Source organism: Mercenaria mercenaria, unplaced genomic scaffold (assembly GCF_021730395.1).
Source record: "Mercenaria mercenaria strain notata unplaced genomic scaffold, MADL_Memer_1 contig_3234, whole genome shotgun sequence".
Classification (NCBI taxonomy): Eukaryota; Metazoa; Mollusca; class Bivalvia; order Venerida; family Veneridae; genus Mercenaria; species Mercenaria mercenaria.
Genome location: NW_026461355.1, coordinates 41,612 through 68,410, shown reverse-complemented (window position 1 = coordinate 68,410; position 26,799 = coordinate 41,612). Strand labels below are relative to the sequence as shown.

At 35.6% G+C, this 26,799-nt stretch overlaps 1 protein-coding gene and 1 long non-coding RNA gene across 2 annotated transcripts in view; one reads left to right on the top strand and one right to left on the bottom strand.

The window, feature by feature from the left end:
• The first annotated feature begins 2,721 nt into the window (after nt 1–2,721).
• LOC123544716 (uncharacterized) lies at nt 2,722–4,836 on the top strand. Its single transcript, XR_008369189.1, has 3 exons — nt 2,722–3,038; nt 3,706–3,795; nt 4,169–4,836. It is a non-coding gene; the product is annotated as an uncharacterized LOC123544716 (long non-coding RNA).
• A 5,968-nt stretch (nt 4,837–10,804) lies between these two features.
• The window catches only part of LOC128552861 (uncharacterized), a 50,114-nt gene continuing 34,119 nt past the window's right edge, over nt 10,805–26,799 (bottom strand). Inside the window, exons 4-6 of the mRNA XM_053533932.1 lie at nt 25,488–25,988; nt 22,981–23,062; nt 10,805–15,814 (exon numbers count right to left, since the gene is read on the bottom strand). Of these exons, the coding sequence (XP_053389907.1) occupies nt 13,101–15,814; nt 22,981–23,062; nt 25,488–25,988 (3,297 nt within the window). The 3' untranslated portion in view covers nt 10,805–13,100. The remainder of the gene's footprint in view (nt 15,815–22,980; nt 23,063–25,487; nt 25,989–26,799) is intronic.

Sequence of the window (26,799 nt, the reverse complement as noted above, 5' to 3'; positions counted from 1 at the left end):
TACATATCCTTAGACTAGAAAGCTATGTTCATGTTATTATTTATTGATATATAAAACTGTTTGACTTTGCGTATAATTTATAATGAAAATAAATATTGTTTAAACTAAACAAAAGAAAGGAAAGCACTTTTACAACATGCCATGGTAGGCATTATAAAGAATACTACAAAATATCTATCCCATATCTGAGATATGAAAGATTCTCAAATTCAGGGAGAAAATAGAGAAAATAGTATGTAAAATGACGCCGACAAGCGTTCTTGGACGAATGCCCTTTCAATGCCAAACCGCGTGTTAAAAGTGCCCCTTTTCAAGGGAAGCACCATGCCCCTTTAAGAGTCTGCAGGAAACACTAGTTGACATTGTTGTGCTGCATGAGGATAAATTAATAATTATGCATTTTAGGCTAGAAATGGACTTACTTAAAATATCTTGCATGTGATGAAGATCAGACTGTCAACATTTTGCAGTCTTTTACTGTTTACAGTGCAAAAAATAGAACTTTCCATAAATTATAAAGGTTTTGACAGAGGGTTTTTAGTTTATAAATTCAGTATGCTTAGTGTCTAACAGTTACATGCCATTTGTATGTTGATATCTGTCACCAAACAGCATTACTTGTTGGAAGCGGCTAGGGGTGTGGTAGTCAAACTAATTTGGCAGTGGCTACGATTACGGTACCGTAATCCTAGCCTCCGGTTCTAGGATTACGGAAGTTCCGTATTCCTAGACAACCCTATGAGGATAGGCTAGGATTATGGAAATATTTTAAGAGGAATAAAGTATGTTAGGACACGCATAAATGATGTTGTAAACTTACTTATTTCACTTATTTTTTCATGCCTGCCTTATTATTTCGTGTTTTCTATCCGCTGTTTTGGGTTAGTATAATCTTAATGGTGGCGCGCGGAAATATATTAGAAATATAAGTGTCAGAGTTAGATTAAAAAAAGAGAAAAATCTATACTTTGAATTTTATGATTTATAACCATGTTGTATGTTATTAAATACCATTTGTGTTGACTTGATGAAAAAAAATGCAGGTATATACGAAACATAGATACTTCTATAATATTTCCGCGCACCGCCATTAAGATTATACTAACCGAAAACGGCCAATCGACAGCACGAAATATTAAGTGTAATAAGTAAGTTTACAATGTCATTTATGCATGTCCTAACATAGATTTGATGCCTCTTAAAATACTTCCGTAATCCTAGCCTATTCTCATAGGAATACGGAACTAGCGTAATCCTAGAACCGGAGGCTAGGATTACGGTACCGTAATCGTAGCCACTGCCAACTAATTTTATGCGGGTCATGATATAGGACTAGACTAAATGGTGTTTGTAAACAAATCCGTTGTAGTTTCTATTTTTAGAACTGATAAGACAGTGAGCGGCTAGACGTCCATGTTTTTTTTTTATGTAAACAGTGATGTTTTTCTAACTGCATCAATATTCTTAAAACACAGATTCTATCAGTATTTTTTTTTATCAATTCTGATCAAAATTCTATCAAGCCACCAAAAGTCTGTATATGAAAAAAGTCCCTGCCCATCCCCCCTTCTGCATAATAACGTGCAATGCATTGACACGCCATCCACCATACAACAAGAAAATTTAACAGAAGTGCCATCCATTATCTAAAGGCAACAGAAATATAGCCGGAACTATGCTTACTTGTCGCTGTCACCATATTGACTAACATAAAATCAACAGTTTTAACATTTTGTTTGTAGTCAAAGCCATTGCGTGACGTCACATGTTTTAGAGATTTCCTGAAAGAAATCGTGCCAAATAAGTTTAGACATGTTGAGACAGCGACAGTCAAGTTATCACACTGTCCCGAAACATCCTGTTACGTTGTATTTGGACATCTCCATATAATATAATTTATTATACTGCTTCACATTCGTTTGATGCCTGATGATTCTCTTCAGAAGTAACATAATAGTCCAACTAATTTGATGCGATCCTAGGAAATGTTGGGATAATTCTTTTCATATGGGCAGTATCCCCACTTGCATCAAACACTCGAAAGACCAAAATAGTTGAAGCAATTTCCGATGAAATTTTCATCGCTGCCAACGCTTTACATGCTATAGGTTTAAATGCCGATTATTTTCAAACATTAGTCTTAAATTCAAATAAACTTACATGTATTGAACGGGGATTCAATTTCTCAATGATTTATGCCAAAATTATCAAATAATATCCAAAATTACTTATTTTCTGGTGATTTAAATGTATGTATGTACTGTACACGATTAAAGTTTACCGTGTCTCTACATGCAATATGCGAAAACGCAAAACCAATAACTTTACATGACTGTGTACTGTGATTTATATTCCATTATTTTGGTCCTTCAAAGTTTTGACGTTTAGATTGCCAGTCACAAATATAAAACAATCTGAACGGCGAATTATTTTGACTAGTAACATATATGCCTCGTGCAGAAAACCTAGGATCTGTTTTACAAAGACTTTGGTATGTCTGAGTTTAGTCAGGCATAAGTTTTCATTAACCTTTACCCTGCTAAGTTTCTAAAATGAACTGATCCATCGTTCAGTTTGGACAGTACCATCTGTTTTTCGAATAGGTGTTCACTGAAAATTTACTGACTGAATAGCGAACAGTGCAGACCATGATCTGCCTGCACAGATGTGCAGGCTGATCTTGGTCTGCACTGGTCGCAAAGGCAGAATCACTTGTTGCTAGTAGGCTAAACGTTAACCGTAAACTAGTTGTGAAACTGATTCAAGGTTGTTTACATCTAAAATGCAAGACAGTAAATTCTCAAAATTTATTTTATGCATGGGTGTACTACTGTTGTGTGTGCTTAAAATGTAGATTATTACAAAGTAGCTCTAATTTGAAATTTTTTGCTGTTGACAGGTTTCCATGTTGTCTGCTGTTGGAAGAACATCTATGAGGGACTGTGAATAGAATCTTTATCTTCTGCTTATATACAACACTTACTCATGGGCCAGTGGCACAATTTCTAGCTGTACAAGGATATCATGGTGTTTGATAAGTAAGTAATATTGGAATAAAGTTTCCATAAATTTATTACCTGTTTTTTACTTCCTCTTGAATAAAATATGCGTGAACTTAACTGAAACTCATCTGAATCGTGTTTCACAAGCATTTTTGTGCATGTTTTAAATTTAGAAGAATACTTTAAGAGAATGAAAAATAATAATTATGCAAGAGTTGTATTTGTCTTGTGTCAAGTTTTTGTTGAACCCACTTACGGTGAGCTCGATATAGTCGCCACTTTCGATGTATGTGCTTGTGTCTGTCTGATTTTGTCCGGACCATAACTTATACATGCATGAACCAATCTTGTTTATATTTGGCATGAATGTTTACCTAAGTGAGAAGGTGTGCTATGCGTAAACCCCATGTTCCTATCTCAAAGGTCAAGGTCACAGTTAAGAGGCCTACGGTCATACTGAAGTTTGTCCAGAGCAGTTCTTCTTCATGCATGGTGGGATTTTGATGTAACTTGGCATGAATGTTTACCATTATGAGACGGAGTGTCGTGCGCAAGAACCAGGTCCAAGGTCCACTTGACAGCTGGCGGGCTCAACACTCTGCTCCTTGGCATACTTGTCTTATTGATTTAAGTTTTAGTGATATAGATTCAAATTGTACCTTTTTTATTAACTTTTTATCACCAAATTCATTCTGTTTCACAGGTTGATGACAATGAAACTAATGACCATGTTAACATCAGAGGAAAAGCAAACTGGGAGAAGAAAGGACAACATTGTTTTCGATCTTGAAGGGTAAATATTTAAGAAATGATATTTGATCATACTTACGTGAGAATGGTGTTAGTAAGAATAGAAATTCTAGCATTTGAATGAACCCGTCCAATGTATTCAGGGCTCCAGAAATTTTGAAAACTCTGTATGTCCCAAATGAATTCACGACATCGGCGCTATCCCATCCACTGTATTACCGTATAAACTTTGTGATAAAGTAAAGAAATTAGTATGTCATGCATTAAAAATGATACACCGTCACCTTACCATACATTTAACTTTATGTCACCTTACCATACATTTTACTTTATACATAATTCTAATATGTGTGATCATCTTCTAGTTTTTAACAAAACGTTTAAGTTTACATGTGTGTTAAAATGTATATTTTCAGCATGCGTAGACATAGGACCAGGAAGGGGAGCTAGGAGTGGGAGAAGTGCCTGTGACTGATATATGCACTATCAGATAGAAATACAGTTCAAAAGGAAATCTGAAATAGTGAAATAGCAGAAATCATGACTTACATACTGTGTAATCTGCTCTAAAACACAAACATTTGAATTTAAAATGTGTTAAATGCAAAACAGTTCTACTTACAAAATGAATCTTTCAGTAAATGTTAAATGCAGCTGAAAAGTGATATACATGAAATGTGTGAAAACAGTGCAAGTTAAGTTTGATTTTTTGTTTTACATGTATACAAAACTGAAGAACTTGTATCCAATTCATTTTCTGGATGCACAGTGTTATTGGAATTTTTTTCAGATAATTTAAAATTCTACAAGGTGAAGATATTTCAAATAATATCTCGAGAAAAAAAAGTTTGCACAATGAATTGTTTTTCAAAAATTTGCAGTTGTTTGTTCATTGTTTTGCCAGTCCATTACACTTAAACTTTACTTTATTTATTCTTAATATTTTTGTGAATGGATTAGATTACTCATTCACAAGGCAAAATCAAGAATTTGTTGGTTAAGGTTAATGTTGTCTCAAGCTAAGTGATGGACAGACTTTTGAGAATAATTAAAATAATTTGTCACATAAATCAATATTAAATGACCTGGCTGAAAGTTATATATGAAAAAAAATGTATTTTGTTTAGATTGTTCTACATAGAACTTTTTTGCAAGATTTTTTATTAAAATCATTTTCGGAAACTGCATAAAAGATGCCGCAATTGGACCTTTATAACTTTACTATTTGAACTATAAGAATAGCTATCCTACTCGATACGGCATCAGCTTTGCGTCACACCTTGGTTAAGTTTTTGGTACCAGTTTACATTTTGGCAAAACCTTCCGGGATAAAGGTTTGAAACTTTCAACACTTGTTATCATCACCATATCCAATTTTAGGCAAGGGCACATAACTCTTTCAAGGACTTTTGCTGAATTAGGGTACCTTTTATTTCCTACTAGTTCATATTTTGTGTAAACTGTTTGACATATGACATTGAAACTTTTATCACTTGATTATTATTATACCATAGTCTGTATCTGTAGGTAAGAGTACATAACTCTTACAAGTATTTTGGCTAAATTATGACTCTTTTTGGACTTGGAAATTGGTACAATTTCTTACCAGTCCATGTTTTGTGAAAACTGTTTGATGTGTGGCTTTGAAACTTTGAACACTTGTTTATTATATGATCACCATCTGTAAGTAAGTGTTCATAACTCTGTCAACTATTTTGGCTGAATTATGGCCTTTTTGTACTTAGAAATTGGTTCAGTTTGCGTACAAGTACGTGTTTGTCAAAACTATTTGACACATGGCTTTGAAACTTTGAACACTTACTTACTTACTATCATGATTTCCATCTGTAGGCAAGAGCAGATAACTCTGTCAACGAGTTTGATAAATTATGGTCTTTTTTGGAGTTGGAAATTGGTTCAGTCAACTTATTGGAATGATTAAGCAAGATATTCCATTAAATAACAATAAATCTTGTGCAGAATGTAGTATACTAAATTTGAAATATTGCAGAAAATTTACATTCCTGTTGCATTTTTACCAATATCTAAATTTATTCTCAACCGTTTTAGATCACATTTGTGTGTCAAATACACATTCTCTGCTAAACTTTTTGAAAGGAAGATGTTGAAAAATTTCACCCAAACTGTGGGTGAGTAACTTTAAGATTTTAGCTAGACTGTACAAACTATATGCAGAGCTATCCTACTTGTTTTCTGTCAGCATCTAAGATCAGATTTCACAGACCGAAGTGTGGTATCGAACCAGTATTTCTTGAATTATTTAAAGGAATTTTAGGCAGTTTCACTCATTTATGGCTATTATTCAATGCTTTTTGTTCAAACATAAAGTAATTGTGTAGGGATAACGCATGTTTTTCGTGCTACAACATCTCCAGAATCCCGAGGGATTGGTTGGTACCCAAGCCAGGTACCAATGATTCCCGAGGGATTCTGTAGATGTTATAACACGAAAATGGGCTAACGCTATTCTGGCATAAAACGCAAAACCAAGTAAATGAATATATTGTCCCTCAACGTCATTAAATTCCCATGAAATGCGCGGTAAAGTTTGTTTTATCATGTTCACGTCATTTCCCTTTGAATTATTCGTTTTGGGGCCGTAATACGTTTACGCTTTGCCACGGAACGCGCATAAATAAAAAGGTGTTACAACAGCATGTGAGCGCGAGAATCTCTCAGTTAATACACGTTTTCTCTCCTGTTAAGACACCCCCGAAAAGTGACAATAACAGCAGTTTTATGCTAGAATTCAAGATAATGTTTCTTCACTTAGTATCAAGTTTTAAAAAAGTTAAACATGCTGCTTCTATGACAGCTCTTGTTTTTATATGCTATGACACTTTATTACATTCAAGCAAAATGGTTGCCCATTTCCACAAGTGTTTATCGTTGTATTCATTGATGAAATATTTTGTTAAAAAGCTATTGAATAGTCGATTGACTGTTGCTGTCCCTGAACAGCTCTTTTTACAGATTACATGCATCAACAAAATTTATTTTTGATTGAATGGTATATGTACTTTTTAATTAAAACATTTCAGTTGAATCATATTTAGTATGTTTTCTTACTAGACCCAGTATGTTATGATACGTCTTGTGACTATTCTATTATTCAGTACACTTTTGTTTAAAATCATAGACTGTTGGGTTTTTTGTGTGCTTTTAGACGAAACAACATTGAGAAAAGATGTCATTCAAATGTAAAAAATACATCTTTCCAAAGTTGTGAAAAATATGTCGTTCCAACACTGCAGAAGACGTCAAAACACCTTTCACAATCAAAGAAAAAACTACGTCTTTCAAACGTTGTGAAAAAGACGTCTTTCCAAGGTGGCAAAAAAGACGTCAACGCACCTTTCATTATCAGCCAAAAAACAACGTTTGTCCAACGTTGTGAAAAACACGTATTTCTAACGTTGTGAAAAAGACGTCAACACACATTTCATTATCAACCAAATAACAACGTCTTTCCAACGTTGTGGACAAGACGTCTTTCCAACGTTGCAAAGAAGACGTCTTTCCAACGTTGTGACAAGACGTCAACGCACCTTTCATTATCAACCAAAAAACAACGTTGTTACAACGTCAGGAAAAGACGTCATAACAACGTTGTAACAACGTGGTGTGTTTGCTGGGGCAGTATCCAGAGATAGATAGATAGATAGATAGATAGAGGGGGAGAGGGAGAGATCGAAATCAGAATTTTTCAAATCATGGTAGATGACGTAAGAGGAGTGAGACCAAAACCAAGTTAAAAACATCTACCGGGTATCTGAAGCAATGATATAAATAAGACAATTTGGATAAAGGCATGGTACTTGAACTGTTTCCAATTACTATCGTGGGTTACACTTTGTGGCAATTTAAGTCTGTTTAAAAAAAGATTGCTCCCCAAAAATGTGGCTGCTTATGTGAAGGCAATGCCAAATATGACAATTTGGACAAAAGCATAGACAGAGTCTCCAGTGTTACCTCGGCAATTATTAACTTGTGCTATATACGTCTGTTTCACAAGAACTGCTCAAGAAATGTGGCCTCTCACGTATTGTTAAAGTGACAATTGACGTTTATACACATTCAATGTCCATATCGCTGGTATTACTGGAACAATCTTGACGGCCAGATACCTTGTGACTATAAACATCCGATTTTCATTTCAAGAAATGTGGCTTGATAGTAAAGTATAGTAAAGTAAAATAAGCATTTTTTTTACATGTGCACGGGCCATAGCTGCTTGTATCAACACTGACTTGATCTTCGGACACATACATTCTGTGTAACTTTTATGGACATGGCTGAAGAAGGGAGGTTCAATAACTTTTTTTTTTCGGACGGACGGAGGGTGATCACAATATCTCACCATCGAACAACGTAAGCTAAAGACTATAGAAAAGCAACGGTATATCACTTGCTGGCATTTGCAACAATTTGTAGTCTTAACAGTGAAAATCATTGCATAGTAGTACGCCAGTTGTTAGTTGGATATGGCTGCATCGGTGTTATAACTCTGAATTAATAGAGGGAACACCTAAAAGTACATATAAAATGTGAACATATTGAACAATGGTACACTGTAAGAACAAAGGCTGCCACACACTATATGGCATTCAGGTACAATGCTTAGTTTACAGAGGCGTCGCGATAATTCGGCCAGTATAACGGCAAGAGGGAGTTTCAAATATTTTGAAAATGTCAAGATTTGTTCATCAACTTTCTGCGATCATGCAAAATTAGAGAGGCGGAAATCGAAAGAGCGTGAGCATGGACACGTGTATTGTCAATGAGCGGAATCACCAAGTGTCAAAAATCAATAAGTTAATTGGGGGATTAGCTTTTTGGTGGCGGGGCGGCCTCTCGTTATTTAATAGAGCAAAAGAGTAAACTTTTCGATCTAATTGTCTATACTCAAACGTTGTTAAAGAGTGCAGAGCGCCGACAAAATCTGTGCTACAAATGAATGTGAAGCAGGTAATATGTCAAAAGCACGTCAAGTAAAAATATTTTAAGTGTTAGTAATCTGTAGAATATATATGCAATTACATTTTATAAAAAAGAAACGAGCATTATTTGTCTTTCATATCACTCTTTCTTGTTTTTACACCTTTTATGAATGGTTCGTGGTTGTGGCATTTTCAATGATAAGACTCCTGAGCCGCGCCGGCGGGGACATTTCTCTGGTAGCGCCACGCAAGCCGGAGAGGTCAGCACGTATAGTATTTTGAGGAATGTCTCAACTGGGCAATCTTTTACTTTTATTTCCTTACTTTTCCTATATTGCACTTGTCCAAATCTTTTATATACTTTACTTTCCATTTCTCTTTTATCTTTTATTCTTGCGCACCGTTATATAATGATCAAATTTGACAGCATCACGTACAGATGTAGATGTGGTTCAATATTTTCTGACGATGATTGATGCTTGAAGAGTAGGCCAAAGCTCATTAAATGTGTTATAAGCTTCCAACACATCGATGCAATTGCACAGTTTTATAAATGATAAATCTACAGTTTTCAAGACAATGAAACGTTTTGAAATTTCAGTTACTTTCAGAATTATTTAAAACAATGCTTAAATAGAGCTTGATGGTAAAGTTGGCACAAATAACGTCTTGATATTTATAATTGGTTGTATGGTATCTAGATGCAAGGAAATCGTGTCATTTATGGTGCAATTAGCAAAAGATATTCCCACAACCTGTGAGGGGACACCCTCCCACACCCACCCCGTCAATGGCTCACGTCGCCCAAATACCAGATGCCTCGCGACGCGCCTGTGCTACATATATCACAGGTGTTGGTGCTTCTTGTAAAATGACGTAAAACGTCTGAAATTAGACCCGTAACCACTCATTCTCAAAAATCTTTGTGCATAGACCATTAAAAATCAATCCAGATGTTTAGTTCAAAGTTTTGAAATACAGTAAGGAATATTTCTCAACTCTTTACATTCCAAGGTCCTGTCGGATCATGGATTGAATAATTTGTCACTGACAAATGTTTGGTTATTTTTTGGAGAAAAAATCATTTTTAATAACCATTTACAAACAAATGGTTAAGGTTAAATTGCCCATGGGATATTACTAAAAGCAATATATTGTTGTTATATTGGTAAACACTCGCAAGACAGTACGACATTACGTGTTAACCTGGGTAGATGTTTAGAGATGATTAGATACATTTTCGTTATACAAGTCTCTGGACAAACAACCACTGTGGCACAACTGCTAGGAATACTTTGTCATGAGATCTTTATCGTTTCATCAAATTGTCATTGTACTGACAGCTTCGCTACTTATATATAGTTTTGCGCCTTAGAGCTTTGTAATCATATATCGCGATAGACCGCTGCTATACTTAAAGCTCGCATGATGTACTTGGTAGCATTCAGTCTGTACTTTCTTGAACCGTTGTGCTTTGCCATGTGATCGGCCAGTTTGCAGTGAGATCCGATCTGGCAAAAATCCACTCTAGCCGACTATAGAATCCCAAATCGAGCTACTGTTATAATAACCCTATTATATATATTCATCTTTCCATGTTGGAGGAAGACCCCCAAATTCTCTTATAGGCATTATTCCAGGCAGGTGTGCGCACCTTGGTAGGACCACCGACCTTCCGTAAGCGAGCTGCATATGGTTTCCTCCCTACCATCAGTTTGAAAGTTTTAAGGAAAAACTTTACAATAATAAGCTCAGCCTATGAGAACTCACTGTCGGATACCCCTGGGTGCCTTATTACGTGTACACTACTCTACATGTCATCGCATATAGGGTAGCGTTATAAGGCATCGGCGTGGTTATTCGACGATGTCCGAGAAATTGTACTAAATTTTCTATTAACTTTACGTACTGACATACATTATATACGACACATATCTTTCTGAGAGGACAGTATATCTAAAATTATTAGATACTTTTAGTCGTTTTGTTTTTCTGGTGTATTAGTGTTTTCACAGTAAAGCAGACTATCGAGAGAAATTGGCTAAGATTTTCTTATTAATAAGATTTTCGAAAGAAAACAAACTACAACGATTTCTTTTAAAATTTATTTACAGACTTGTGCATCACATGCACAATAATAGACACATCTAAGCTACAAATCATCAGACAATGTACAATGTAAATGTATCATACCGCGTTAAAACGGACAGATTTAGTCTAAAATATGGTCATTACTATAAAATTATTGTTTGTGAATAACATACCTGTTGTGTCTTAATTTTTTTGTCTTTCTTCTAAAAAATACACTCATTACTTTCAAATCTCATTGATCGTGACAACACACAAATGAAGAAGATTTGTGTCACTGTTAATAAAGATAGTCATCATTCTATAAAACACATCTTTATGTAATATAATGGTTTCAAAGAAGTATTTAAAAGTTATGTACAAGGTTAGCAAGTGATTAACGATAAGGTATGATTTATGATCCTTAATCACGTAATCAACATCGCGGGAATGAAAACAGAATTGTTTTGCATTACCAAAGTGTAATAACTTTTTTTCAAAATATAGGAGACAGTCTTTGAATTGAGACATTAGAGTATGTAAGTCTGTGCCGGAGCAAGTAAATTATGAAAAAATAAATAACATCACATGGGTTAATTAGTATTTGCCAAATCGATTTCGTTTATTTATATATATATACTCATTCTTCAAGATTTGAAAGGTAGTTTCGTGTTAAAAGTTACACCTACTAAATTTTGCAGAAAATATAAAAATCTACCTTTGGCTACCATGTTGATCTGAAGAACAGGTATGGAAAATAGAAAAAAAAGTGTCACTAAACATGTTTTTGATATAAATGATAAAAATGAATAGATTTTAAAGGTATGAATATGTGATTAAAACAAAACCAAATCCCTTCTATTTCACAGATATTGTATTGCATGATTATTAAACATTCTAACACGACAAGCAAATAACCTACATACATGTAGAGCAAAATCTATCTCGGGTTATTCTGCAATAAACCACTCACGTGCAATGACGTCATCCGATTCAGGTGCGTAGCACGGCCGTAAAAAGTAGTTACCATTTTTTCTAACACTGTTGATACTAGAAGCTAGTATGTCGTGTTAGAATCGAAATAATAAGTTCCCAAGTGTGATTTATCGTAGAATAACCCGAGTTTTTCGTTCTAATGCGAAACAATATATCACTTAAGCCTACGGCCTTCGTGATATATTCTTACGCATAAGAACTCAAAACTCGGGTTATTCTACGTTAAACCACGTTTGGGAACTTATTATTTCTTAAGTAGACGTTTTATCATAATTAGTACATGTATACCATATAGACTATATAGGTACCGCACAGTATTATGGCGATACTATTTTTAGCATTTTGGAAAAAAAAACAGTCAGTAGCATTCTCGTTTGAAATAAAAGATATGCGAAGTTAGATAACAGTGTGATGTGTGGATAGAAAAGCGCCCATTTTGTAGCGATACTTTTGAACGCTCGAATCTTCCATCTGTCCAATTTTTTTTTTATCAAAACATACGTTAAGTAAGATTATTTTTCTCCAGTTTCTAATTCATTCTTTATTCTTATTTTTGTATAAAATCAGCAACATTTTTACATAAATCAGAACTGAAGTTATTGCAGGGCAATGCTATTTAAAGTGAAGTGTAAGATTGTCATTTTTTTTAGATCTAACCCGTTGTACTGGAGAGCTTACATTACATTATGTTTAAAGCGTAGTGTATTTAAACATGACTGCGTGTTAATAATGGCAGTTGTATTTCTTAACCCTAACCGATAAGTAAGAAATTAGAGGCAGTTTTAAAAATAAAATAAAATAAAAACGTATATGGGTTTGGGAATCGAACTCCCGACGAAAATGTACGAAACGGAGCGCGTAACCACTCAGCCATCGAGGACATAAAGTTTGCACTAACGGAAACGCTGTTAATGGACTTAATCTTTCGTTCGTTTACATTTCAAAACGCCATAATACCATGCGATACCTATACACGAGTGTTTATATATAGGGGATTTTGACTTTCGCATACAGGCTAGAACCCATGAAGTACTTGTACGTATGTTGACTTTTTATTATCATCATTACAACTGATACCGCATGAACCCAAGATGCTATAAAATGGTATGAATACTAACTGGATAAATCTGTAAGTATGTTTGTTTCACTAATTAAACATGTAGAATTTTAAAAAGACATTCTGTAATGTAAGTTTAGTACGAAACGTTTATGTTGTACTTCTTTTGTTCATGGAACACTGTCAACTCTTCCGAATTGCACAACATCTCAGAATTTGCCTGCATACATTAGCATACGTTGCATTATGATAAATCCATGGTCGGAGTCATGATTTCTTGGCAGTAAAACAGAACAAAAGGTAACTATCGCTGGTCACACGAAATAAATTTGTTTTTTCTCTAACATACGCTCGTGCATCTGCTTCTTGACTTTTATCACGCATGACGTAGCCAAGTATTGTCTCCTTGTCGTATATTGTCCCACCTCTTATATCCATGTTAGATATTTCTACCTTTACTACTTGCGGAAGCTCAGGAAGACAGTCTATAAACTTGTACCACGTTTTCATACTCATTGCTACTGAAATAAGTGTTATTTCTTTCAGATTCTTCATATCACTCGGACATGCGATAATATTGTCAGTAAAATAGAAGTCCCATAATGTGAGAGTACTGAGACTGATTAATGATGGCAACAGTCTGATAAGACTTTCGGTAATAATTCTACATTCTATGTAGTTAAACATTAGAGATACTGCGCCATTAGGCTCAAGATGTTTCAATTTACAGGCTTTATATAAAGTGGTACACGCTTGATTCATCATGGCACCGCTTATAATATCAAGCTTACACGTTTCTAGATTGTCGGTGTTACAACTGCCCATATAGAAAGTACAAAACATAAAATCAACATATTGAATATGTGTATGGTTTGATAGGTCTAACTGGTGTTGTTTGTTTTTCTCACAAGTAATTCCGAGCGATATATGCTGAAGACTTGCAGTCTGATTCAACATTGTACACAACGATAAACAAACATCCTGTGACACATTGGCACTACTATTCAGCTGAAGCGTAGTTAATCGTCGCATCTTCGGTATTATCAAAACAAGAAAGAGTATCATTCTCTTGTCTATATTCAACAAACTGATAGTTTCAAGCGTGGAAACATTTGTCTCAAGTATTTGAGCAACTTTCCTATAAAGCCTCTCATCACTTATTCTAGCTTTCACCGCCTTTAAGTGATCACATATTGTAAGATATTCAACGGCAAGAGAAAATGTTTTTGTACCACGTTCTATTATGCTTAACCCATCGTCAGTTACTTCTATCGATAGAACAGTTTTCAAAGTAATATATTGGATATATCGTAGCAAATCCGTTGAACGAAAAACGTAAAGATCGGAAATGTAAACAGGCGAGTTAACATTTTTCGCACTTGACACAACTTCTTCGGTGCACTTAAAAATGCAGGTTTGAATATCTCTGATAAATTTATGATGATCCAGACTGTATTGTGTCTGTGCTTTATTTCTTTCCTCAATAATCGTTTCGTCAACAAGTGTTACGTTATAGATATACTCACTAACATTTGTCAGTAACCTTGGCTCTAAGCCACAAAGCATCATTAACACATTAGACTGTTCTAAAATATCAACAGCCGTTTTGCAACTGCCGAAATATTTCCCCACAAACTCTCTACAGATTTCTGTTAGATCATTTTCATCATTCTGCAATGATTTCCGAGACGTTAGCATTTCTTTGAACTTGCTAGCGACATACACTGCCGCTAGATATTCTTGCATTGACTTGTGAAAGAAAGAAAATGATGATTGTTGACGCACACTTGCATGCAAACTTACGCTTTGCTCTTCTTTTAAAATACCAACGTGCAAACAATTCTTTATCACGTCATGTGGTATGTTCAGCCGATTAAGTACTAAGTAACTGAATGCCAGCCTGATTTCTTTATTTTTGTCAAACAGTGTTTCGTAAGCTAAATGTGAAAGGTACTGTATCACAAATGTGTTTTCACGAAAGGTCTGGAAATCACACAAATAGTCAGGCAGTGGCGAATCGGTCGTACGTTCTGGGGCGATTATCTCGCATTGTTGATTTTCTGTTGTCTTGAAAGTTTTCCAATCAAGAAAAAGGGCTAACATACTACTGTATATAGCATACTTCGAATTATCTCGAAGTTTATCGTCAAACCATAGACTAATTAATTGTTGCAAAATCAACGGTGTATGGCTTATTTCGGAAACGTGTCTGCTTTGAAGATCGATTTTACACATTTCTGCACTTTTACTCTCTTGAAAGCTGTCATTTAACATTTTGACTGTTTTCTCAGTGAGGTTTTTCATTTCATATTCATCAATTCCATTTAGCTTGACTTTTTTATCAACTTCGCTATCACTTATTGACAGAGCATCAAATTTCCATTGTCTCGAAGTTGTAATAATGGTATAATCCGCGTCGAGTTCACGTCCCGGAAGCCCTGGTGTCAGGAACTGTGAATGATGTTTTTTATCAGGGTTCCATTCATCAAGACCGTCAAGTACAATAAGACATTTATCGGAGTCGTTTTGTAAAATATCTCTGAGCGTAGGATCACGATATGATTTCTCTAACATTTCTTCGATACTGCCGCAGTCGGAACAGTGTCGAAGTGAAACAAAAAATAAGAATTTAAAGCTGTTCATTTCTTTCACTAAGTCAGATTCATCTAAACTGCAGTCTTGAAACTGATGAGCGATACACCAGAAGTGCACCAGCATTTTACAAAACGTGCTTTTCCCTGAGCCAGCTTCTCCGATAACGTAGATGTATTTTGCGGGCTTTTCTTTATTTTTGAATATTTCGTGCATGAAAATCTGAACTTCCTCCCAACCATTAGTATCTTCATTCTTCTTTTCTACAGTCAACCAGGGAGGAACATATACATCACTGACATTCCTCTGATGTCTTTTGGGTTGGCGGGGCAATAAAGATACCCTTCTGACGTATTTTTCATATCGTTTGACCAGCTTCTCTTGAAATTCTTCAAAATAAAATCGTACATGTAATTACAAGTCTGAATTCTATAAGCATAATTATTCAAAATAAACAACCTTTTCTTAAAACACTTGACAGTAACTGATCTGCGGAATATGTTCTACTGAAACGTTTGTGTGAACGGAACAAGTGATAGTCACACAATCTGAATAATGCTACATATATATTATAAAACTGAATTTCTATATTTGCAGTTAGAATATAAGAGTACTGTTTCCTCTTTGTAGTAAAATACGATTATTGCTGTGACGTATGCACACTATGCACTACTTTTATGTCTAAAATAAGTATAGTAGCTGTGTCTCTCCTTACATGTGTAATATAGCTAAAGACTAAAAGCTAAAAATCTGATTATTCATCTTTCTTCTAACTTCCGACTGTATCATGTCTTCATTAAAATTAATTTTATCTATCTAATTCTTAAGGAGACAAGGGGCAGAGAAGGAGGCACAACTTTAAATTAAATCGGCCTCTATCTTACTATAGGAGTAGGGAGAAGGAAATAGCACAGCTTTCCAATACTGTTATATTTTTGAGTTAAGAGTTATATGTACTTCTTATCAAAAAGAATTGACAAAGTACTGCATATCACTGAATTCACATGTTCTTCAAGACCGTTGTTGATTTTTATCAGGGTTTTGTTTGTTGTTTTAAGATGTTGGACAAAACTCAAATTTATAACAAAGCAATATACATGTATTCTGTTTTCAGCGTTTACAAAAATAAAATGGAGAAGAGATTTTTCACTATTCCCTTTTTGTGCAACAAATGCGAGTTTTGCAAACTGCAGAATAAAATAGACAGAAGTTAACCTTTTTAAAGCACTGAAGTCGTAGATCTGGTGCTAAATAGAAATCAGCGGGTTTAATAGTAAATAAAATTGCATCATTTTTATTCAAGACAAGGACGTAGAAGTTTAAATTGGTTTAAGCTATTTCAGTACGCGTATACGTTCCAAAATTATGCTAAATTGCGTAAAATAATAATAATTAAATAACAATATTCACACACACGATTTCAGTCTCAAAACTACAATAGAATGAATGCAGTTTCATAGTTGTTAGAACGCATTATTTTAGTAATCAAGTTTAACAGTTGCAGACTGTTTCATTTACTAGTAACAATCATAACAGCATAACCCAATTTTTGGCGACCTTATAAACCTAAGTAGTCAAGGTAATCTATAATACCATACTTCCATGTTGTATCATAAGCATCTTTTCTAAATCGAAAGAGACAGACACAACATTTTTTGACAAATGCATCACGTATAAAACTTTCCAGTCGAACAAGATGATCAGTTGTGCTCAATCTGACTGAAGTACATCTCCTATTTCGCTACGCTTAGGATCTGAGAACGAGCTATTGATAGCCTCGTTCTGACGACCCATTCGCTAGCCAATCAAAGCTTAACTTACAACATTTTGCAAATCTATATAGTTAGCCTTGATTTTTTATATTTACAATTCTTATGTCATAATGTGTCAGACAGCCGGTTAGCTCAGTCGGTAGTCCACTTGCTCTGGAAACGAGGGGTCCCGGGTTCAAGCCCTATATTGACTATACATTTTTCTTACCCTTTGACATTCGAACAAGTCGTCTGATTGGTTCAAATAAAAATAGATTTGCGAAAATAAAAATAGCAATATTGGAAATCCAAAATATACAGAAGACGAATGTGAATGGGTCATTCTCAGATCTTTGTTTAGAAGATCAAGTACTTTAGTCAGATTGAGTTGTGCTACACTTTTGTGAAAACTAGTTTATAGATACCAAACTAACCTAGAACTATTCTACATTCTAGTGTTTTACATACACAACTAGCAAGGGGAATCAGTCTATAATTATTAGGGCTCGAGTTATAGGAGGAACCATAGCTTCTCTCCATGATTCTGGAAAACAGTTTTCCACGTTACATTATAAATTCGAGGAGGAGCTAAGATGGACTGATCTAATTCAGTTAAATGACTAACGATTAACACTAATTTACGAATCATAGCTCAAACTTGATGTGAAATTTAGACTGGAAACGAATGACAAGACTTCTTCGTTTGTTTAATTTTGTTCTCAAAAACCTTAACCGACTGTAGATTTGCTTTCTTAATGGCCGTAGCTGCCCTAGTTTTTTCGCCATACTTGTTTATGTTAACAATTATCTAGTTTTCGAAATCCCAGCAATATCGAAACAATGGTAATTTGTATGGCAATATAAAGTCCTTTATATTTGCGAAATTGTACGGTAGAGGCAAGGATGCAAACAAACGTTCACATTTTGTTCTTTTTAATCTATCACACTTTTAGTGGTTTCTAACCTATAATAGCCTCGTTTCAGAATAAAGCTGAGAAGTTTTACATAATTATTACCGATTTTTCTTTCTTTTCTTCTTTTCGCGTTACCATTAATTGCACTTAAGTTATAAGACATTTATGTTAATACTGCTAATGATTTCGTCTTAAACGCGTGCATTAGTTTGTTTGACGACAAAAACGCGCTTCGCGTTCCTGACCTACTTTCGACATAAACTTACGTAAATTCTTAAGACTATTTTATCTGTTAATCCCTTATCTCTTATCCATCCACCTATTACAACACCATTAAATGTTGAACGTTTTGATCTTAGGCCATGCTGCAGGCTTGGTGTCTTTCACATGGTCTCTTTAATCTAAACCTCGAACCTGAAAGGCTGCAGATTTATTGGCATGAACTTGGCGGTTGGAGGCAACGACTTGTGCAACAGGCAAGTATCACCATCGGAGTTAGTCCACCAAATAATTTCTTTTCAAACAGGTTGATCGAAGCAGGCTGTCAAGTGGTGGCTGTTGGCGAGACACTGGAACGACTGCGAACTGAGCCTTTTAATAGCCGGGTATCCGAAGCTACTGTTATGTTGCAGGCGCAATGCGCACCTAAAGACCACCTAATATTTTTGTCACATTCCAGGAACAATTTCAATAGGAAGTTTGTTCGGGACTTCAATGCGTCAGATGGTATCCACATTATGACCCAATACGATGAATGGCCCGTTACTATAGCTCTACGTGAGACTGTTCTACAGGTAGAGAAGGAACTCCAATAATTCTGAACACATAGAAGGCCCATTGTGAATAATTACAAATATTTGTTGCTCATTTTTCTCTTTTCTTTGAGATCACTTTCTTCATGGTGTACATGGTGTTGTCATGGTATTCTATTCAACAGTAGCAGAAGGCACTGCAGTAGATTCCATATTTTTAATCTGTCCAATCTACATAATTTCATGAATTCCAATAATTTTCGTTCACCTTTCCCCTCGTTTTTCAGATAACTTCTTTCACAGTGTACAGGGAGACCAGGGATTGAAGACTTGTTCTGGCACCACATCGCACTAGAGGATTGAGTGAGTCGCTGCTGAAATTATATATCATCTGGGCAACCGCGGCCACCTCAATTAAACCTTTCAAAAAGTATGTTCCTCTTTGCTATACTTTTTATACATATTATAGTCATGTCATCATAAAGTACTGTTATTGCAATATATGCAACATTTCTGGCACAGAGTTTAGTATATTGCAGTTCTGATTAGAGGTCTAAAAGTCCCTTTGGATAATAGTTTCGCTCATAACACAGATTACAGACGACATACACATCAATTAACGGCAGTTTTACCTGTGATATGGAGTCTAGATGGCATACAACCATTATATGGTGGTTTTACACATTTCACGGGGTCTTTATGGCATACATGATACACTCCGTAGTTTGACGGTTTCGCCCATTATACAGGTGTTTGATGGCATACACATCATTTTCCGGTGGTTTTACCCATTATATCATATCTTCATGGCATACACACCATTCTATGGTGGTTTTACCTATTATATGGGGTCTGGATAGCATACACATCTTTGTATGGTGGTTTTACCCTCTTCGTGGAGTCTCTTGATGGTATACACACCATTCTATGTTGATTTTACCATTATATGGGGTTTTGATGGCTTACTCACCATTATATGATGGTTTCACTCATTATATGGCTGCTTGAAGGAATACACACCATTATATGGCGGCTTTACCCATTATATATGGTTTTTGATGGCATGGCATACACACCGTTATATGGTGGTTTCAACCATTATATAGATGTTTAATAATACACACCATTATATGGTTGTTTTACCCATTATATGGACACGTTTTACCTACACATCATTATACGGTGGTTTTACCCATTATATGGGTCTTGCTGGCACACTTACTTTTTTATGGTGGTTTTACCCATTATATGGGGCCATGATGGCATTTTCAATATTCTAATGGGACTTTATACTATACATACCAATTACTTGTCAATTGGATTTAGCATGTATTTACGGGTTTGTATGGCATACGAGCCATTACAGAGTCAATGGCTCTATTCATTATACTGCGGCGTCTATAAAGCATACAAATCTTCTAATTGAAACTGGAAATAACATGCGTAAAAAGTTTTGAATTTTTTTCAGTATATCTAAATCGCATTCAGCAAAAGCTATGGGTGGCAAGAGATCAGCCACAAAAAGGTCTAGGAAGGAGGATGGCACGGAGAAACACGCAGCTTCCGGTGACAGATTAGTGCAACTGGTGGTACAGGCCATTTCTCAGGAAAAAGACATTCGGGAAGAAATATCTTCCCTCATTTTCCTAAGAGACAGCGCACGGAAGGTACAAATGGAATTAACAATGACACTTTTTTGGAAAGTGACTTGTCTAAGGCTGAGGTGGAGGATGAGTTGGGGGTCATCTGACGCGTCCACTGAGTCAGAGGTCGAGAGCACTAGCAGTTTAGACGATCCAGTTGACCTCAGGTCGTTCTCAACAATACACCTTCCTGTAGATAAAAAAAACTAAGAAAGCATTTTTGAAACTTCAGTATGTTGATCTGTCAGCCTTATTTTCTAAATAAAAATTTTCAGTCAACAACAATCACAAAGTCCGAAACAGCTACGGTCACTTCCGTACAGAAGTCAGCCCCACATAAAATTACTCAAATCTTGACCTGGTGTCGTGCTTTTCAACTTTACGCCGACAACTATTGTTCTAAGAACCCTTCGGAAAGTCCTCATCTTTTCCACTATATGTCTATCATTCAAATTCCTGCACAAAACACTGATACCTGGCAATTGTATGATGAAAAGCTTCGTTAACTACGTGCTGTAACCCCTTTGTCCTGGGGCACAATTCACACTGAAACTTTTACACTATTGGCAAACCACAGACTTTTCGTCCCCAACAGCAGACCGGCCACTCCAGACTACCTTTCTCTGTCAGGCGCAAACCACGGTTCTGCTGGGATTTACAAGACTATGTCACCTGCAACAAACAAAAGTGCAATCTACCCCTCAAATGTAGCAAATGCTTGGCATCATCCCATGTTGCCCACCGATGTTTCAGAACTAGCGTCCGTCGACATGTTGAGCTCAAATCCAATGACTCTCCAGCCCCAAAAAACATCTCCCATCAAACATCTCTTGCCAAATCAAACGTGTTTAGCCGTCCCACCCTCATCATGACTGATAAATTCGCTTCCTACTTAGTTGGTTGTGATTCTCTCAAAAAGACGACACTGCTCGAAGGTTTCTACAACGGAATTTCGTAAGGCACAGCCCAAAGTCTATCATCTAAAACATGTGGTAATCACCCATCAGGTAACACTCACGAAGAGTTCGTTCTTTCGCATCTTGCTTATGACATCCAAAAGGGGAAAATAAAAGGCCCATACCTACACCCTCCCCTGCCACATTTTATATACTTTCCTTTTAGGGACAGTCCCTAAAAAGGCCTCTGACTTCGAATTATTCATAACCTATCGTTTCCTAAACATTCCTTATCCGTCAACTCTACCATACCTGTAACATTGGAAACTTTTGACAGTGTTGCATCTCTCGTCTTGTCTGCAGGGCAAATGCTCTAATTACAAAAACCGTCTCTCCACTTGACTATCACAAACTAGGCTTTACATTCAAAGGTTGTTACTACTTTGATACAGTTTTACCTATGGGAGCATTTTCTTTAGTACCCATTTTTAATCCTTCTCTTGCTGGTTGCAGTGGATTTTACAAAGGAAATTTCATGAAACTAGGGTCTCGCATATAACTGACGATTTCATATTCGTCGGCTCAGCCAATTCTTCTGAATGCATTGAATCTATCATTTGTTTCTTTAATTCTCCAAAGTAAATCATTTTTACATTCCATTAGAAATGCATAAAAATGTTCGCGTGACAAATTGACATATCGAGCGAGGAATAGTTACCTGTAGCAGGATGTAGATATGGTGTTTTGGCTTGTCGTTTAACAAGAGCTCGTAGAACACTAAATACCCACTTGATTGCACTCAGTAATTGTACAAGGAACATAAATCATTTGGTCACTGTGCACTTGGAGTTTGACGTACTGACCTCAAATTAATAATTATGGGCCATTTACTAATCATTAGTGACCTCCGTATCAAATGTGATCGTAGACCAAAGCATTCTTTAGTTATTTGGTAAAACAATTGCTACTGTTCTAGGTAAATGTGACCTTGACCTTTGACCTACTGACCCCACAATAGATAGGGGTCATGTGCTACTCATGATCAACCAACCTATTAAGTTTCGTGATCCTAGGCCCAAGCATTCTCAAGTTACCATCTAGAAACGGTTTAACTTCCAGGTCACCTTGACATTTGACCTACTGATCTCAAAATCATTAGGTGTCATCCGCCGGTCACGATCAAACTCCCTATTAAGTTTCTTGATCCTACACTTTATCGTCCGGAAACGGTTTAACTGTTCCGGGTAAACTGTGACCTTGGCCTACTGACCTCAAAATCAATAGGGATCGTTTGCTGGTCATGATCAACCTCCCTATTAAATTTTGTGATCCTGGGCCCAATTAAAATAACTTAAATTGGGATAAGAGTCTCATGTATGAATGCTTTAGACATAGAATGCTCAAGAACCAGAGATGTTTCTGAAAATGGAGTGTCTTCAGTATTTTGCACTGTCATCTAACTAAAATTTAAGTATTCTAGAGTTGTTGCCTATATGGGTGTTGCGACTATAAGCTTAAACTGAATCTAACATTTACATTACACAAAAAGAGTCTTGATAATAAAACATAAATCAACCATAGTCTTGCAAAAGAAATTACCGGCTTTTTTCCTGCTTTCCTCTGCTTCTTGTCTAACCTCAGTATTACTAGTCATCGATTCGTCAGTCATGTTCTTTGTACCCTGTATTAAATCATTTAAATAGTAACTTTATCAATGGTTTAAATGTAGTTTACTTTGATGTTTGAATATGCAAACATATTACTAACCGAAAAATGATATGATTTAATCATATTTCATTGCTTTTTAAAACATGTAACATGAGTACACAATAGAATAAATATGGAAACAGGAACATGTACTTTTTAAAGCAAATGGGTCGGACCACAAGTTTTACCAACATTAATGAAGGTCCTTCCCTAACAAAGTTAAGTAACAAAATGTTCAGTTCATAGTTCGTAATTTATGTGTAATATTTAAACCAGATGAGTAAGAGAGGAAAACAAACAAGAAAAATAAATAAAATAAAAATAATTTAGAAAAGCAAACGGTTCAAAAAGAAGAAAGAACTTAATGAGTGTAAATGATTTTTAACAATACAACCAAACAAAACAAATTAACAACACAAAAAGAAAACAATATATAATGACAAAAAAACTAAAAGGCAGAAAAAGATGTATTTGTTCGCCGTTCCACACCCTACATTATTTTGATGATTCATATTCCCAAAAACTCAGGATACAATCACAGCGACTGGGAAGAATTAATTCAGTAAATTTCGATTCAATTAAAACGTTTAGTTTTCTTTATATAATCTTGTACATGACCAAAAATGATACCATTTAGTTCTTGGGATAAGTTATCGAATCCAAAAAGTATTTTTTTGGACACTTAAATGATAGTACTGGTGGGTATCAATGAATAATTGTCGACGTTGTTGGGAAAAAAGTGGAAATCTAAAAAAAAAAAAAAGTTTTCCGTGTTTTCTGTGATATATCCACAATTACACATTTGATCCTCACGTAAATGGTTGTAAAACAAGTCACAATTAAGATTGCTACATTTGTTACGTATGTATTCTTGCTTGATGGACCTGATAGGTAAAAAGAAGAAGCTTGGGCGGTTTGAATTTTTGTTTTAAATTATATTTAAAGGCTGATATAGTGTCTGCAATTTGGAAACCTGTGTCTTGTTCATTCCAAAGTTTGATAGATGACGGTATTACAGATTTAGCATAAATTTCAAGCCGGCGTGCCACAGATGCATAATCTGCATTGTTTCTCAATGTATAGGTATTAGTTTCAAATACGGTATCGGGGAAATCGCCTCGGCTATGTTTATAAATCAAAATTATTTTTTTCATATGTCTTCTGTCGGAAAATGAAACCCTTCCTATTTCTCGAAGCAACCTTTCTATTGATACAGATCTCGTTAACCCTGTTACTATAGGTGCCGCGTCATACTGAATTCTGTCAAGTAATTCCTTTTCATAAACCGTGCAGCTATCTCAGACAACTGATGCATATTCAATTGTATCATAGCTCGGTGTTTTTTCTTAACAAATTTGGTGCAGGTAATTTGTATACACTAAGTACAGGGTGCGGTAACTAAAAGTGTGCAGGTATTGAATACCCGCACGCTAGTTACCGCACTGTTGGATAGGAAAGTATGCCAGCGTGTCTGGAAGAGCAGACAACGAAGAGTATTTTATTGATTTTCTGCTCTCGCATTGGTTTATTTTACCTGGGTTTTACATATTTGTAAAGCAAGAATTTTAAGTACTCACTGAACTGCTTTATATGGCAATGTGGAACGGCTACAACTACCATATATAGATGGCTATGATACAAAACAGAAAGAGCATTAAACCCCTCGGGTAAACGATTTATACTCGGGGGCTACGCCCCCTCGTACAAATCATTTACCCTCGAGTTTCAATGCTCTTTCTATTACTTATTGGTCGAAGATAAGAAATGTATATCTGGTTCAAAGGTTTGTTTTAAGTTTAAACTTTAACATTCTCATTGGTCCTGAAACTTTTGATTCTGATAAAGTGATATTAGAAAGAGCCATCTTTAATAAATGTAACCCCTTGATGTTTGTGTCAACATAAGTTAAATGAGTGTTTTCAAAATAAAGATGAAAAAAAAAATAATGCAAATAACCGAAAAATGCAAAAGAGTTTGAACAAAGTTCTTACAATATTATGAACTTTCACCATAAAGGAATTTTGTATATCTATAGTCTTTATGCACAACGAAATTCTTCCTGAATCAAATTTTCAAAGGCACAGATTGGGCGTTTATTAAGTCCTCGAGTGTTTATAATAAATGCCGTTCACCCTTTTTATGAACACGAAATTCCTGCTACAGTATTACCTAACAGAAAAAACTACATTTCTGTAAAAGTGGTTCAGAGATCATTTTGATTTTTTCGGAGAAAACCACTTATAAACAAAAAATAGAAAATAAAAAATGGCAAAGCATTAATTGGAATTAAACCAGACATAAAACAAAAAAATCTTTTCAGCTAATTCAGTACTGTGTATTTGAAATAATTTACCCAAGAATAAAATTTAATTTAATAACTATACCATAATTTAGCTTACCGATTCCAATCCAGTTTCAGATGAATATTTTTGTTCTAAGTTGTCAAGTATAACTTTCTGTTTACACTCAAATTCTAACTTTGCTTCTTGAGGTTTCTGTTCTAGATTTACTTCCGCTTCCGCGTTTTTCATCACCAGCTTGTTTTCTAGTTCAATTCCTTTCTGTTCAAGTCTCTTTCCTGTCTCTTCCAGTGACGTTTTAATAACTAAACCTTCCTTCTCAAGCTTGCGTTTACATTCATCAGCTGTAGACTTTATTTCATCACCTGTTATCAACAATTCGTTTCTGATTTTCTTTCCTGTCTCTTTGAGATCCGATTGAATAGATAAACCTTTCCTGTCAATATCGTGTTGGCCTTCTGCACTTTTAGTTCGTAATTCATTTTTTGCATCGTCTATTGTCTGTTGAAGTTCAATTTCCTTTTCATTGATTGCAGTCATGGCAACACGACGGATTTCTGCCTCGTCAGTAGTTGATATAATGAAATCGTTCTGCTTTAGCTGTAAAATAAATACTATTTTGCTAATTCAGATTAAAGAGGGATTATAATTTGGGATAAGAAAATGACTGATATCAATTGGACAGATTTTTGTAGTCATTTAGCACAGCATTTTAGAATTACACTCCGAATAATGCAGCAAAATAACTATTAGCAGTATGATTCTACATTGTGGAACACGCAACGGCGACTGAAACAGTTTCACCTCGTTCCGGCTTGCATTCCCTGAACTTCAAGCTAAAACATTCCTCTGTTATCTGATAACGCTTCAGAACTGCTTTCTTTAATGCAGTACAGTCATTGAATTGGTCTGGAGGCATGTTTGTATACATGTCCAGGCCTTTTCCTGTCAGTTATGAACTGAGGCTCACAGCCCAGGTCTCTTCTTTCCATCCCTAGCTTCAGCACCCTTTATCAGCTTCTAAAGCTCCGGCCCCAGCTTTTATTTCGAGCGCCCCCAGCTCATGTTCTTTCAAAGCTAAGTCTTGCTCTTTCAAATCTCTCCTTTTTAAAGCGTTCCAACTCATACAATCTTTTATTCAGCCTGTTGTTCTTCATAATGCTATTACTAACTTTTCTTCGCTCTGTTCAAGCTCAAACAATCGTTTCTTCCCTGCTTCCTGAGCCTCAAACCTTCGTTGTTCATCGTCATGACACCGCCTTATCTCATCATGTCTCCGTCTCCGTCTCTCTTCTTCCCGTCTCAACATACGTTCCTCACGTTCAATATACGCCTTTTCTTTTCTGTCCACATGATCACTAAGCCCAGAAGCTGAAAAATCCATTCGTTCTCCCATCGCCGTTTATCGTAG